Raw genomic sequence first — 16,867 nt, 5'->3', positions numbered from 1 at the left:
GAAGAGGGCTTCAGAGCGTCTACCCCCTTCCTTCTAACCTGGCAGATACGCTGTGGGGAGACGAGCCCGTGACCTGTGCCTGCAAGCCTGATGCATGAGTCAGGGTGCTCCTGGTCACTCCCAGTGTTCCTGCTCCCAGTGCTGGGCTGGCCCTGTCCTAGAGTCTGATGCTGTCATGTGACTGGTTCCTTGACTTTGGACCTGGTGATCGATCAGGGCAGGGCAGATGGAGGCAAGCTAGCTGATCCATGCTGGGAGAGCCCCTGCCACCTTTCCTGACCAAACTAGGTGTCAACGGGCGACCCCTGCCTCAAGTCCTCCAGTTCCTGCCAGCCACCCAGACAGCACCTGGGATGTGGAGCGTTCTGATCACCTTGTCCAGCCCTGCCTGGGGAGGAGAATGGAAAGGAGAGGGAAGGGATGAGGCTTCCCCGTGAAAGGGGGCGGGGCAGGCAGAGCTGGCAGGCCTCTCTGGGTGACCAAGTGCATCCCTGCCGTGCCATCCCACATGGCATCTACCACCGAGGTGAGCAAATGCATGCATGGGACATTGTGCCAACTGCCACAAACCCCTGCCTGCTCTTGTCCCATAGCATGAAGGCTTCTTTAGGTACCTAGTGATGGGGGAAGGAGATGTGGGTTATGCTAAGAGCTGAACTCCTTCAAAGAGAAAACATACACTTGTCCCAAATTCAAATCTTATCTTATTCCACTGGGGATAACCACACTAAAAAGGAAACCATGAACAAAATGAATAACGCTGGACACTTTCTGAAAACATAACTTAATCAGGACTCATTCAGAGTTTGGTTTGGCTTGGTTTTGATCTTAAGCCACTGTCTCAAAGATAACACTTGGCTTATGACCAGTTAGCAATATCCTTGCTTATACTAGCCTCCAGGGGGTACCACCATGACCGTCAGGTTACATTCCTGACTCTCAGAATAAATTAGAGAACTCAGCACTGAGGACCCAAGTTGAGAAGGAAGCTAGGAAATGGCCCGGATGGTATCCTCTCCCAGCTGGGGGAATGACTTCTCCACGTTGACGTCTCCACTGGTCCTTCATATCATGAATATAACCCGACATTATGAACACAAAGAGGCAAAAATGAAGCTGTCCGTTAACGGCTGTGCCAAGCCAAGGAGCTCATGTGCGAGTAGTAATGGGATGGCTGGTCCCTGCTGCACTGCAAGCCGCTCAGGCAGGTGCGCTCAGTGCGCACAGCGGGAAGGCAGCTAGTGTCTGACCGCACCAGCCTTCCTGGCCCAGCTTTCTTAGGTCTTGGAGGAAGACTGGTTCAGAGTCTTTCCAGGGGCACGTAACAGCAACAAGGTGCAGATTATCTGGGAGAGCGTGCTTGGGCAGTCAGTGGTGTCCCCAGCACTTATGCAACTTCCTGTGGCCCCATCCTTCTCTTTGTGTCAGAAGAACTGACTTCTCTCACAATACACAGGACTCCTGTCTACTTAAATCCATTCTCCCTATGGGCTGGGCACTGTTAGACACTGGGGTCTAAAAACAAATACGACAGAATCCTCAGCCTGAGATGCTTACAGTGCCCAGGACCCACATAGTGTGAGTCTGCTGCCTGGACAGGGAGCAGTGTGTGCGTGCGTGTGTGTGTGTGTGCATGTGCGTGTGTCTCCTTCCTCCATGCCAGCTTCCCGGCAGAGGATGCTTCAGCTTCACAGTATGGGAGTCCACTGAAAAAGGACAGTAAATAAAAGCACATGGTAACATTTTCATTATTAAAGATAAATGATGGAAAACCTGCCCTAGTGATCATTCTAATCTTCATTTTCCCTTTCCCACCAAATATCTTGAGACATCTGCACTGCTGCACCCCATGGCCTCAACAGCCATTCACAGTCCCTGGTTCCTGGGTTTCCGCTTCTGTCCCCTCCCATCTTCCTGAAACCTTTCTCATGGAGGCTACCAGTGACCTGCTGGTGGCCAACTCCAGGGGGCGGTTTTCAGTCCTCATCGTATGTTACACATCCATGGCCCCTGGTGGGATTCCCCTCTTCACCCTCTGACCCTCTGGGCTCTGTCATTGTCCGGTTCCTCCAGATCTTCTGGTGCTCCCCTCCTAGGGTCTGTCCTCGGCTCTTACCACTCACCGTGTACTTCTGGGGGGACCAACTGCCACTGCCACCACAAATGGCCCACACGGGAGTCTTTCAAACCCTTGTGGACTCCAGACTTGTTCTTCTGGCCACTGGCTTGCCATTTTTGCCTGGGCGTCCCACAGGCACCTCAGACTCCATCCATCCGACTCAACTCCATTTCTCCTACACTAGCAACTCCTCCTACACTCTCTGTGCCCAAACAGCCCAACACGCCAGCCCGAAGCTCCTGCCAATGCCTGCAGTCCCGCTATATGACTCTTATCCTTCTTCACCCACATGGTCCCTGCTTTGGCTCAAGGACCCACCACGACAGGCTGTGGGGTCCCGGCGAGCCCTCCAGCCAGCAGCGGCTCCTTGCTGGTGTCCCTCCTCACCACAGCAGAGTGGTCTGTTTCATCCCAAGAAGACGCCCCGCTGGCCTCAGCGAGGACGCCGATCACACTGGACTGTGATAGCACCACTACACATCTATCTGTTACATCCGTGTCCTGAGCTTCCCAAGGGCAGGAACCATGAATTCCTCGCAGGGTAGCCTCCAGTGGACAGGGTAAGTCTAGTCCAAGGCAGCTGCTTGGTAAGTGTTCAGTAACAGAGTGGAAGCGCTCTGCACAGAGAGCTGATCTGCAGTGACAACTGATTATGAACTCACCGTGGGCGGGGTCCCAGCTATCTCCTTAGAAATCTCCGGGTTCTATGTGAGGTAAGAATGCTGTTGGAGGCAAGGGCATGACGACAGTGCTTCCAACAGCATAATCAGCTGAGGATGTCTGGGAATGCCAGAGAAATGGCTGATTTGAGTCTGTAGATCGCCTACGTGGGAGCAGGTTACGGACCACCCTCTCCCTTGAAGAGCAGGAGAGACATGGGTCCCGAGAAGAGAGAACAGGCTGAGTCCTCAGTGGGTGCTCAGGAGAGCTTCACCCCCACCCGCAGACCACCAGCTCCTGAAGGGACAGGTGGGCAGGTGTCTGGACTGGGGTTCTCTGCAGGGACCTCATCGTGGTGGTCCACAAGCTTTTCCCCACAAAGAAGTCACACTGGATAAACTCATTATGCTTTCCTCTTGGCCATTAGTTGCTTTCCGACTGTATATTGTATGTGTCATCTTTTTAACACGCCATTCCAGGGAACCAGGGAGAAGGCAACTTTGTGGAGTCAGTATTATCCTAGGTGTGAAATACAGGACACAGAGAGTGTCACTGCTTATCAAAGGCGAGACAGAAAGTCAGTGGCGTGTGAGGACCCCAGAGCCACCTTGCCACCCTGGTGGTGCCATGTGCTGACGTGGCCCAGGCTGCAGGAAGGGGCACCCACAGCAGGTCCACCTCTGTGGGTGCGTGTCCTCAGTGACAGAGGACATGAGTGAATTCTGGAGGGATGCTCCAGAAATACGGGTGGAAAACATTGCTCCTTTGCCTGAACACTTAGCAATCTAATCCTTATGCGAAAAGTTTTCTGTACTTTTAACAGAGGAGTGTGTGAAAGGAGAAAATTTTAAGGAGAAAATTGGCCTTTTGAATGCTCCCCCAAAAAGAACTGTTTCTTATATAAAAATGGCAATAGTCATCCTGTTAGACAAGCTGCCTGGTAAAGGAGTTGGCATAAAATTAAGAACAATAATAACCTCAGGTTCTGTTGGATAGGTTACTTGTCGTTTGTGATTCACTTTAAATAAGAATGGGCTTTTCATACACAGGTGCCTATGAGTAGCCTCTGTCTCTCCATCCAGATGTTTTAAAAGCCACCCTCCTTGTAAAGTGATAGATGCACATTCTATAAATTACTTTATATTTTATATGATATACATCAAGTATAATTTTATATGTTGTATGTAAACGTATTCACATGCATCTTTATCAATAAGTTAAAAAAATCCTACTGCATTAAAATGTTTATGTGCTCACAAAACTTGCTTTTAGCTTCACCTGCCTCAATACTTTGCTGCCTTCCAAAGGAACCCCGGTATCACTGGAAGATGTTACAATTCACACTCTCTAGGCAGCACATACCTACTGGGCTTCCCACCCACCACTCCCAACCGCCTCCTGACAGTAATGCACAAGAGTCCCCACGCTGGGCAGAGGCAGCACCGGCTCACTTGTGTGTGGACCAAGGCCTGTTCTCCTTTGGACCTCAGATGAAGTCATAAAGTCGCCAATTCCTAAAAATGACCTCGCTACCAGGGTGACATCCAGATACAAAGACAGGAAGAGAAGGTGCTTAGGGAGCAAACAAAAAGGGATGGTAGCAGCTGATGAACTGCTTTTAACAATGGAATAAACTATTTTTCAGCATTTTGCATTTCTGGGATGGTTCCTATCAGAGTTATAGGGACCCATTCTGTTACGTTAAAGCCTGAAATTATTCCCTCAAGAGCCTACTCTGTTCACCTGCCAAATGATTTTGTGCCTCTCTGTTAAAGCCTGCAGTTTTCCTGTTGGTGTTTGCCGCTCTGGGAGCAGCTTTTCTCAAAACCAGCTCCTTTCCTGAGTGGACAGCAGGAATGAGTTGCACCTGCAGATTCCCTACACTGATTTGTCAAGATTTCAGCCTCCTTGCAGGTTGAACACCTCCCTAATCTCTACAAATGTATGAGTGGCAGAAGGGAACTTTCTCAGAGCTCTGGGATGGCCAGTCATGGGATGCCTGGACCCAGGGAGCCAGTCAGTCCATCTCAGCGATCAGGCTACATGGAAACACGTAATAAGCAGGAAACTCCACTTCAAGATCATTTCATTTTTTTTCTGACTTTGATAAGGAAACAGCGTGATATTCTCTAGAAGGGCTGCCAATGACACTTTAAATTGAGAATTTCCTTTGGTCCATTTTCCCACAATGAAGGTGGAAATGGTCTGTCACCCGGAGATAACTTACCCTTTCCAAAGACTTCAGGAGGTTTTGTCTCTCTTTGAGCTTTTGAATACTGATGACAATTTTGTGTCTTGCACCTTTGGTAACATTCTGTAATGAAGTAAAAGTTAAATTTAAAAACATATTTTTGAGCATCAGCTTAGAGATTCTTGGAAGCTATTTAGTATTTTACTGTCTTCCGGGTTCTCACATGTTTACAGACTAGTAAATATCCATTTGTCTCTCTCTTCAACTCCATTGTCATCAACCTCTTCTAACTAAATATTTTAACTCTATCTGGCTACACGTTTGCCTGTGTCTTTTGGCTATGACCTTCAGGAGAGAGAGAGACAAGGCGGGAACAGCCAGTTATCCCACCTAGCATGAAATTTCTTCAGTATTAAAAGATCATTTTTAACTCACACATGGATTCCTTGTGTCCAGGTTTCATCATTTCAGTCCCTCCCAGTTTCTGTGAAGGTTCCAACCCCATACAGATATCCATTGCTTCCTCAAAGCTTTCCTATGTTTACCCATCTTGAGAAGACATCAAGTCTAGTACCATTCTCACCTGGTGTCACACAACATAGGGTGGTTTTGTCGGTTCTCAGCCCCTCTTAGGTCTCCATAAGGAAAACCAGAATAGAGAAGAGTTTAAACCTGTAATTCAGGCATCACTTGAGGTACAGGCTTAGGATTCACAGTTAGGGTTATGGATTTTATCTTCTTAAAACTGTGTAGCAGTGGTGAGCCCAAGGAGTTAGTTAAAGATTTATTGACTAGAGAAATTGCAAATTCCAACTAGAAGGTTCTTTCTCAAATCAGGTCTCTAATACAAACTTCCGGTGACTTCTTGCACATATTCCTAAAATTTCTTTTAAAGAAGGTAAAGATGGGAACACCAGAGATACCTCCTTTCCTTAGGAAAATTAAGACTCAAGTGACATCGGAAGCCAATCTTCGAGATCCTGTTTCTGTCTGGCCTTGGCTTCGGGTTCAAGGGAATTAAATTACTCTGGCCTCTGGCTTTGCCCTCTGTGTCAATTCTTTCTTCTTCTTTTTTCCCCTCAAGTTGAACAACTGATGACTGAGATTTTTTTTTCTCAACTCTGACCCAAACATAAGAATGCTCTTAGAAGCAGTTCTCACCCATCCTGGGGATCTCAAGGAGCGGTCGAGATCCAAACAGCGGTGGGAGAAGTGTTCGGAGGTTGAAAGGAGGGCCTTTCATTCTCTGAGATCGTGCAGTGGCTTTGGGCTTTGTCTTATTACATCTCAATACCGGTATTCAGCCAGGCCTGCAGAGGTTAACTGCAGGCGCTGAATATGCAATGGGAAACCAGCCATCTGCTGGGAGGTGGGGGTCCAGACCAGCCGGTACCCCAAATGGTACCATCTCCTCTTCCTGCAGGGGAAATACTAATAGTCCTTCAGACCATTAATTCTCAGAACACCACTCAAAGGAAACTGAGGTCAATTTAAAACATGCAAATAGCATTTTAAACAAGGGAAACAAAGACATCGGTCAGATCTATTTACTCGAGCACAGCATGGAAGGAAACATGCTTAGTTTCAGGGGTTCTGTTGACTGGCCTGGACTTTGGCCTCCACAGAAGGAAGGAGGAATTTTGTCCTCTTAGGGCACACAGAAAGGAACTGACATCTGAGCCCTGGGGAAACCCATTCTTAATGCCTGTCCCATGTTACTCAAGGTGGTAAGGTGGCAATATTTTGTATAACTCTGCCCATTTCAACTAAGATCAGTCTGAACATGTTTCTGGACAAGTGTTGGGGAAGATCTGAGATAGGACCTGGTGCTTCTGCTAACTACTAGAAGTTAGCTGGTTTGTAACCAGACTGGACTAAAGACAGCCAATCTGTCAAGCCCTGGCCTGGCTGAAGAAGGGAGGGGACAAGGAAAACAAATGCAGGGACACAGACTTTGAGGTCTCAGTCAGTGTTACTTCTTCTGATGACCTGATGCCTCCCTAGCAACCTTGAACTTGGAGAGTGAACGTACCCTTTGTGTAACACTCTGTCTCACTCTCATTTGCCCTGGGGTTACCTGCTCGTCTTCCAACTCCTACTAGACCCTGAAGGCCTCTGTCACCATGCTACGCTGGCCAGCACCTGGCAGTCCTTGAACAAGGCGAGCTACCAGGTGGGTATAGGTATGGGTCCAAACAAAGTCTATTTTGAACTTGAATTTCAGGCTCTCCCTGGGGCACCTTCTCGGGAATGGTCAGGTGAGCACGCACCTGAGCCTCTAGCTGGCACTCAGTGAGGGCCATCATCTCCTCGTAGGTCATCTGGGAGAAAAGCGCAGCATACTTGTGCAGGCGGAGGCTCTTTAACCAGGCTGGAACATCTGTGGTGCAAGATGAGCGAGAGATGGGGAGAGAAGTTGAGAGGGAAAGGGGGGAGACGACAAGGGATGTGGGGAGAGAGGGGAAGAAGGTGGTGGTCAGAGGAAAAAAAAAGAAAAAAATACCTTTATGTTACTACTTGCTCAACTTTGGCAGCAAATTATGGACTTCGAAGTCTTGGTCTAGTTCTGATATTCCCACTGTTGGGCTTCCTCACTCTACTGTACACCAGGGGATTGCTAACTTGGGGTCCATGCGCTTCAGAGCATACAGGAATTTTCTAAAATTACATCCCAATTTGTGAATATAAGGGTAGTTTTCTGCACAGAGTGTCATCCATAGATTCCATAAGATTCTCAAAGGGGTTCATGACCCCAAAAAGGGCAAGGAGTCACTGCTTTAGCCAGACTACTTCACTCTTGATTTGGAAAGAACTGACTTAGAATGTTAAACGACATGTGATGAGTCTTCATCCTAAAGATAATTTCTTTCTAGGTTTAATGCAGATATCCATATGCTGTTTCTGCCAATTCTGCAGTGATAGGAAAAACCTGGGCGGCAGTAGAACCCCATGGGTAGACTTGCTGCCATTCTTAGCTTGACTTTTCTTCTGCCTTCCTAGACCCCTGTGGGAATATGGGCATCCTGGACTCCAAAATCATCACTCATGTGTGTATGTGTGTCCGTACCCTGGCCATTGCTCCAAACTAAGGCATACATCTGGATGCATGTGTCTTTGACCTTACTGTTGAATGTCAACCACCTATCAGGACCTGAAAGGTCCAAAGATGGGCTAAGCTATGGGACAATGGGAATTCCAAAGCACACCTCAGATGAGTCCCAAGTTTGGGATTCTAGAATTAGGAAAATTAAATAGTAACTGTACTGAAGATCCACAGGAGAATTACCACCTTGCTAAATACAACTAAAACAAAGCTCTTGACCATGCTCTTTTAACTCAGAGTTTTGAGCTGTCAGAGGATCTTTGAGAAGTCTCTAGAATCATCTTCCCTCACCCCTGACTTATAGTACAGAGGGCAAAAGTAAGTCATTAAATCTAGATCATAGGGCAAGTACGTAGTAAAATGGGGACTAGAACCAGGCTGCCAGGTTTCCAGATTTTTCCTGCATTGTATCAACTTTTTGTAAAATGAGGACCAGATAGCCCACCATCAATGGGAGGGCTGAATAAGAATAAGCAGTGACTGCAGAGTCGTTAGAAATGCTGAAGCACTGGACAAATGTTACTCATGTTTTCTATGAATTATTATCTATTAGTAAACGTGTTGATTGTAAGAGACTGTCTATTGCTAAGTGCTTTATAAATCTGAGGCACTGACAGAGATCACAAACACTACAAAATAAGTGAGAAGCTTCCAATGTTTCAATGTTTAGAGTAGTTAACTGGGATTGACTAAAGAGGCCTGGCTCACTCTGAAATCAGGCCCTGCCTCCTGGGTGAGTGGAACCTAGGTTTAGGGAACGTGGGTATGAGATGGTCACCTGAAACTCAAAGATACAGGAGGGGAGAGTGGGCCTGGTGAGGTTACTCCTTGATCTGCAGACATGTCAAGGCCAAAGAAGAAGAATTTCTGGAGAAACAGGATTGGATATCCAATGGCATTTTAAGAACAGACTCAGTCATCTCAGGCAAGATTCTGTACATGGAGACCCTTAATTCTACTGTGACAAGTGGAGAATCCCTCTGGGACCATCATTAACCACAAAGAGACAGGGCTTCCCCAGGCACACAGTACCAACCCCTTCCATCCTCCTCAACTCAAACTATGGTTAGATCAAGAGCCCAGGACATCCGCTTCCCTCCTGCGACATCCTGGAGCCACTTGGTCAGATTTTATTCTCCACCAGGTTTCTGTTGCTGTTAAAACAATGCTAATACTTCCACAGAGTGAGCAGCAAATAAATACTGTTCCAATTTTTAGGCCACCGGCATGTTTCTGCTTTGTCACCAGGTTTCACGTTTGCTGTTTACATCTTTGAAAATCCCAAGTAGCTGCTCAGACAACTCAGTGATCATGATTCAGAGAAGCATGGGTAACCCAATGCCACGCTTGGGCACAATCTGTCACAAAAGAGGATGGAGCCACCTCATTGGGCTAAATCTTCACTGGGTGCCCTACAGCTTAATCACACAAAATCCACTGATGATGAAACAGACAGAATCCTGAGCTACTAAATCACGTTGCTAACTGGGTGCTTTATAAGCCAAGGTGACAACATGGTGTTTTAAGAATGGGGCAGAGTGGGGTGCAAATCTTGGCTTGGCACGTCTCAGTCCAATCAGTGCTCGTTCCTGTCTATGAAAGTATTTTTGACGACAAGAACTGCCCTGGTGAGAAGGATGGAAGAGCCTGCTTTGCTCATTTAGTCAAAATGCAGGTCACTGGGAATCGCTTTCCTAAAAAAGGCTCTTACACAACTTCAGAACATGGTGAGCGAGGCCTTCCTGAAGAGTTATTTCCAGATATGTTCCCGGGAAACACAGGCTTTCCTTGGCCGTATGTCCCTTGGGCAGGCACGTTGACCCCAGTCCTGAAGCCAGCATCTCAGTGCCTAGCTCAGTGCCACGTGCCATCTCCCCCTGTAACGTAAACCGATGAACAAAGAAGAGGAAATCCCAGTTCTTAAGAACATAGCCTACTAAACTTTCACCCCCTGTTGGTGGCAAGGCACTTTCCTTTGCCAAGGATTAAAACAAAACTCCACTAAGAGGGAAACAAACCAGACAACTGAGTCCCTGGACCAATTCACTTCTCCCAAGCCAGGAATTCCAATGACTTGGATGCTAGATTCTGTAAGACGATGGCCAGGGACAAATTCTAACTAGAAGCTCAGATAATTTCCCATGGTCCAGATGCTACATGGTTGGATGCAAAGCTGAGAACCAGCTGACATAACCTCAGACCTTCTTCTCTTATTCTTCAAAGCTGTAGCTATGGCTTGGAGACACAGACACACAGGGGTGTTTCTCAGAGCAGCGGATATGTGATTGAAAGCATGCATGCCTCCTGGGCTCCTGCCTCTGACTGGTACACAGCAGTTTAGCGTCATCTGGGCTGTTTCTGATGGATAAGCCGACGGAGGTCTCAGACTAGAAAGTCACTCTCTTACGCAGTGTGAGAAAGATAAAGATGTTTTTACTATATACTGGGGCTGATTTTCTTGCCAAGTGTAGGCATCCTAATAATTGCTCACTCAACATTTATTGAATGCCAGGCATGTCCCTGCCATCAAGGAACTTTTAATCTAGAAAGAATGGCTGCCTCAAAAAAATCATAAAATTTGCAGGGAAAGTGCTAAGTCTACTCAAAGTTCCAGGGGGTGGGGTGGGCATTTTTGGTTTGCCTTAGGGAGTGAGGGATAGCTTCACAGTAGCATTAGTCCTGTAGTCACTGGGCAGACCACGAGGAGGAAGCCATCTCAGGAAGCAGGAAAAGTGTATAAACAAAGCACAGAGCTGAGAGCATTCTGGACCAAGCAAAGACTTGGGTGAAAGCCAGAGAATAGCTTAGAAACACGGTGGGGCAATAAGGTGGGGGCGGGGTGACGGATTTGTAATGCTGAAACAAGGAGGGTTGAGCTCATCTCGGGTGACGAGGAATTGTTGAAGTCTGAGGAGTGGTGGCACAGTCTGATGAGGATGTGAGAAAGATGACAGCTGTCAACGTCAAGGCTGGACTGGAGGATGTGGGAGTGGAGGCTACGAGATGAGTTCAAGCCCTTGGAGATGGCTTGGGAGGGAGTGGCAGAGGAGGAGAGCTGACATCCTCTTAACTGACAGCACTTGAAGCTCAAGGAAGAAAAGAGAGGAAGAGAAAGGAGCCCAAGAGGATCCCCTGATTCAAGTTTGGTGAAAAGATACAGAGGGGCAGCAGGTGTGGGGTGAGAAGAGAGAGGTGGTGAACTCTACTTGAGGCAGGCTGAGTGTCCTCACCTTGGAGCCATCCAGGTGGAGAAATCAAGTGGTCAAGGTCTCTGAAGAGGGGTCTGAGCGGGAGAACCACTTGCTTTGTCAGAAGCACATGGCTGTTTTAGCTGCAGAAGTGGGTGAGCTCACTCAGGGAGAGAGCATGGACTGGGAAGAGGGGAGAGCCAAGGCGGACCCCCAGGAGCACCAGGCTTTTAGGGGAAGATGTGGGAAGAGAAGCCCTTGAAGGAAACTGAAGAGAGAAAGGCCAAGGGTGGGCTGGAGGCTTCTGGGAGAAAGTAGCCCCATCCATGCACAGATGGTGGGTCCCCGTGCCCCAGGGTCCTTCCTCATGAAGCTCCTCTGGGTCCTGCTGCAGTCCACAGTGGCTGATCTTCTTGTGGCCACTTTCCACTCTCACCCATCTTTTATATGCTCTATGTCCACCTGTTGATCTTTACTGATAGGATCAAGTTTCCAATCATGCTAGTTTCTATTTAATGGTTGGAGCTTGGATAAGTCAGCCACAGAGAGGTTTTGTGGGGCAGACAACAGCTCACACAGAAGCTGGGCTCCAATTAGAACGTGGGTTGTTTTTCTCAAGTGCCTGCTGCTGGAATGGCTACCAATACCATGCAGGTCAACAGGCCATGCAGCACCTGCCCCACAAACAAGGAGGCCCTACAAGAGAGAAAGCTGGAAACAATAATGCAGAAGATCCCATATATGGAAAGTGATGTAAAGGGCGGGGAGTCAGGCATGGAAGAGAGAACCTGGAGAGAGAACCATAAAACATGAACAGCCTCATTTTCCACGAGAAGCTTCACATGTGGTGCTCCCGGTACCCGTGGATGGAAGAGCAGCTCCCGTTCACCACGGAGAGCCATGCTGACTTCAAACAACTCTCTATCTCCAAGATATAATGGCCTCCCTGGTCTTTGAAGGAGAGAGGAGCCAACTTAGGAGGGAGCAGGGACTAACTCTTCAGTGTTGAAGTGAAAAGGAAAACACGCCTTTGGAAAATGAAGAACCGAAGTCTAGCAGCACTATCAAGATGACTGAAGGCTGTCTTTATTTTTGGCCAGAGTGGAATGAACAACCCAATTCTGTTCCAGCCTCTGAGCAAAAGAAAGAAGGCACCTTGGTCTCTGGTCCCGGTGGAGCTGAGGGCATGCTCCCTTGTCCATCCTGGGATGTGTCCATGGTAACCTCCGGGAGGGTTTCCACGCTTGTGGGGAGCATGTATGGGTCTCGGAAGGCACAGAGATGGCCGAGTTTGGGTAAAATACTCAGAACGGTTCGATACAAACAGCGGGACTAAATGTCTCGCAGTTGCCAGCAGCTGTGACATTCATAAGTGGTGTGCAACTCAGCCTGCTTTGCATCCTTCAACAGCGGCTAGGTTCCACATCGAAAGATGCCCTCCACATGCCTGCACGGTCCTTAAAGCACTTCAGTGAAGACACATGGTTGGTAAGGAACAGCGGCTGTAAGTTTCATGACCTTTACATTTTGGGGGAATCCTAGGGATTTGCTTTTCAAAGACATCAGGGCTCCTCAGCCTATAAGATGGAGCACAAGTTGAGCCCATTAGGACCTATCCACACAGGTCATAAGTTGGCATTTGGGAATAAAGAAAGTAAAGTGAATTTACTAAGTCCTGGCCTTTAAGTTAGATGAATTCGAGACAGCGTCTAGAAAGTCAGCATTCAGAAAATAGTAACTTGTTCCCATGACAGGCATGCTGAAAAGTGTCCCAGCCACCCATGAGGCTGTGTCACTCCCACTCTGTCACTCACACCCTTATGACCCTCAGAAATGCTGCATTCATAACCTTTCTTACAAAGGTTTCTGATGAGTTCCTCTGTCTTAAAAAAAAAAAATCACTCTTCTCAATTTTTCCCCCCTACTCTCATTCTAAGACAGGCAGAAGTTCAAGGTCTACATCTCAAAAACAACTCAAAACCCCAAACCAGCTATTTCAGAATAGGCAATATATTTCCTTTGCTACAGAGAAAAAACTGACATAAATTTCATCTAAGAAGGACTCCTTAGAAAAGAAAAACAGCCTATTTTCACAGTCACTGGTCCCCCTCTGCTCTTAATTGCTGTGTTTCTATCAAGGTTACTGAACCCAAAGATTTCTTTTTTTACCTTTATCATGACAATTTACAAATGTAAGTTTCAATTACCCCTATATTTTTGTACTATCATAATGCCACACCTCGTAAGTATACCTGCCAACATTAATCTGTAATGGTGAGGCTGAAGTTCTTATCAAGAGAAACAGAGCCCCCATCTCTACCCCTTTCACACCAACAACCGCAGCAAAAGTGTCACGGAGCTTCTCACTCTTAGGAGCCCAAATCTCCAAGGTCTTACCAGCCATGAGTCTAGTGAATCCCCCACATGAACTTATCATGGGCAGGCTGGATGCTTAAATGGTGCAGGTGAGGAGAGGACCCAGGGCTCTTAGGGAGGTTGGGCCAGGGGACAGCATGGTGCACTGTGGTCCTGGCTGGCACACCTCCACTGGAATCTTCTAAAGGTTCCCACACTCAGCCTGCCCCATGCTGTCCCCTCCTCAGCCTGTTTCTTTTCCTATTTATTCTTTGCTATAGATGACACCATGGGCTACCAGATGTCCCAGGCAAAAACCTTGGCATTGTCCTAAATCCTTCCTGCTCCATCACTGTCTACCTTCAATTAGGGCACATTCAATTGAGAGCACTCTCAAATCTATCTTATGAAACCCCCACGAACACACTCCTTCTTCTCCCTTGCTTGGCTTGGTCCAACTTCATCTTCCTACTCAGTTACTGACGCACCCCCACCTTTTAGCTGGCTTCCAAATCCAGAGTCCCCTGTAACTGCTCTGATTGATAAGTCTCCCAAATTTCTGCCTCAGGCCTGTTTCTAATGTGCAAATCTAAGCAGGTCATTCTGCTACTAAACACCTTCAATGTCAAGATGAAAGCCCAAATCTTTTGCAAAGCCTACCATCCAGCTTTTCCCTCTCCAGACTTTGTTCCCACGTGCCCTTAACACTCTAGCCATAGGATGTAATTGGTCAAGCTGTCTCATCACCATGCTTTGACGCATACTGTTCCTTCCGCATAGAATGCCCTTCCCACACCTTGTATATTTGGCTAACCTGGAGTCATGTTCTGAGTTTGAGCTCCAGGCCTCGTCCCCTTCAGGAACTTTCCTTGACTTCCCTCCACTTTGAATTAGGGCCCTCGTTGGTACCGGCCTTGACCCAGGGGAAGTCTCCATCCAAGACAAGATGTTTTCACAGCTGTGCAGGTGCATCAGGGACCTGTTTGTTGCTCATGCGATAGTGAGTCCCTTGATGCAGGAATCATCTCCTTCACCTCTGTCTCCCCAGTAACTAGGCCAAAGCCTCTCTCAGCAAGTGCTCAAGAAAGTCAACTGACTTGATGAGGACAAAAATGAAACCTGTCAATCAGTCTTTCTTCCCTTGTCTCTGCTCCCATGGTACACAGCCACATCACTCATCAACAGCCCTGGCCTTCCGAAAAGTCTTTAGGCGTGGGGTTCATACAAAATTTCTGAGGACATGATGCTAATATGAGGGGCAAATGTGCTTCTTATACCAATGAAATTCTGTTCTCTATTTCCTTTTCCTTTTTGCGATGGATGGGAATGTTTTTTCCCCGCTCTCGGCCGCCGGAAGGCTTTGTATGAGCAAAGAGGGAAGAGAGATGTTCCACTCACACGATACCAAGGGAAAGAAGGATATAACTGAGTACCAACTTAGAATCGAGAATCCTTCCCCTGGGATAAGTCACCGTGAAGCTTTTGCAAAGAACAAGGACAACTGAATTTAGAAACCATAATCAACATATTTAGTCCAAATTGTATAACCAGTAGCCTCCACGGGGCATATTAAAAGGAAACGTCCATATCCCTGTTTAATGTTCCACGTCTGTTCATTAATTTCTAGTTGAGTAGCCGGTCTCATTCTTCCCTTAGCCCGAGATACTAGTCTGAGATCCCTATCCCACAGGGACATCCACTCTGTGCTTCAGAGCTGACTTAAGCCTTCAGGATGGGTATTTACTATAAAAGGAAAAACAAAGCAGGCAGATGATGTTAATCCTCTGAGAGCAGGAGCTGGTCTACTTGGGAGAGAACTTAGGGACAATCCCTGGCAGGGAACGCTGACACCAAGACAAAAAGAGGGAGAGATTGATGTTTGTGAAAAATAAAAAGATCAGGAACGCTGGGCCGTGAGCTTTATTTCACACTCTTGACCCATGAGGTCCATTCCTAAAGGACAATGTGTAGCCAAATCTGGCTTGTCTGTCTGGATGGAAAGGAAGGCTCTGATGAACACAGTGTCTCAGCAAGGTATGCACAGCTGCTAGCAAGAAGGATGGATTCACATTAAATTAAGCTTAATTATGGGAATTCTGTATTCTTTTCCCAAGGTGTGGGGTGAGGACTGACACACAGCTCCTGGAGATCTGGACCTCTCCCAAATTCTACTACAGATTCCCTCTTGTTCTCGTAAACTGGGTGTCTAAAAACTAGACAAATAGCAATTAGATGATGGCATCATGAGGTGGACCAGAAAGTAGCTTTAAAAGGCTGAAGACTCCTGCCAAAAGGCTGGGTCACAGAAAGGAAGAGATGTGAATCCAAGAGGAAGAGCTGGCTCTCTTTAAAAGCACTTCATTTGATTTCAGATTTCAGTTCTCAGAAAAATATGAATTAACCTGGAAAGTTAAACTGGCGTCTGCTCTTGGACAGAGGAATCGGATGACATACTCAGGATAGGCTTGTTAAGAGCTGCCTCTCCTGGGCTCTCCTGGGAGGCCACCCTGAGCAGTGTTTGACGGCAGGAGTCCTCAGGGGTGGCTTCTAGTGAAGATGTCGCCAGGTACAGTGGGGGAGGGGTATGTGTGCTGAACACACCCTGGCCGTTGACCCTCTGGGGTGCGGGACATTTCTGCTGCGGGACCTGTAGGCTGCACCGCAAATATACTTTTCCACATGTGAACCCTACATCATTTTATCATGTTTCTTCCTTCAAATTAGTTTTGCCATTTAATTTGCTAAGGACTTTATATTTTGAATCTCACAGCAATTCTTAGGGAGAAGGACAGCTCACTAGGTCAGCAGAAAGTGGATATACTTAGAAGAGGGTCCCCTGTTTAGTCCTGTCACCATATAGCTTGTTTTCTGAACACACGTCTTGAGCCTCTAAAGAAAATCTTGGGTAGAAGGTCTTGTCTGCATCATTTTCTGACTGAGCAGCTCTGAGGAGATAGTTCTTATCAATTCTAAAGGAAGGGCTTCTAAAAGAAGCTGATACATGGACTATCCCTTGAACTTTGGAATATTTTGGCTTTTATTCTAAAGCAGGGGTGGGACATTTATTCCATTTTCTCTCATTCATTTCTCTTTAAAAATGTGCTCTCGTTACTCATTTTTTACCTCGGGAGACCAGCACGCAGTGAGCACACTTTTACCTGCCTTCGGAGCATGCCTAAGGTAAAAAGAAGGCTTCAAAACAAAACACAAAGGAAAAAGAAAACAAAGAAAAGAAAGGAAAAGGAAAAAAG

At 47.1% G+C, this 16,867-nt stretch overlaps 1 protein-coding gene across 2 annotated transcripts in view; it reads right to left on the bottom strand.

Moving 5' to 3' along the window:
* The window catches only part of SAMD4A (sterile alpha motif domain containing 4A), a 201,961-nt gene that overhangs the window by 33,544 nt on the left and 151,550 nt on the right, over positions 1-16,867 (bottom strand). For both annotated transcript variants that reach the window (XM_010982945.3, XM_031453758.2), the window contains 2 exons: positions 7,241-7,350; positions 5,007-5,093 (listed from right to left, as the gene is read on the bottom strand). In XM_010982945.3, the coding sequence (XP_010981247.3) occupies positions 5,007-5,093; positions 7,241-7,350 (197 nt within the window). The remainder of the gene's footprint in view (positions 1-5,006; positions 5,094-7,240; positions 7,351-16,867) is intronic.

This window comes from Camelus dromedarius, chromosome 5 (assembly GCF_036321535.1).
Source record: "Camelus dromedarius isolate mCamDro1 chromosome 5, mCamDro1.pat, whole genome shotgun sequence".
NCBI classification, from domain to species: Eukaryota; Metazoa; Chordata; class Mammalia; order Artiodactyla; family Camelidae; genus Camelus; species Camelus dromedarius.
The sequence above is the reverse complement of the archived record's forward strand: the minus strand, read 5'-3'. Positions and strand labels throughout refer to the sequence as shown.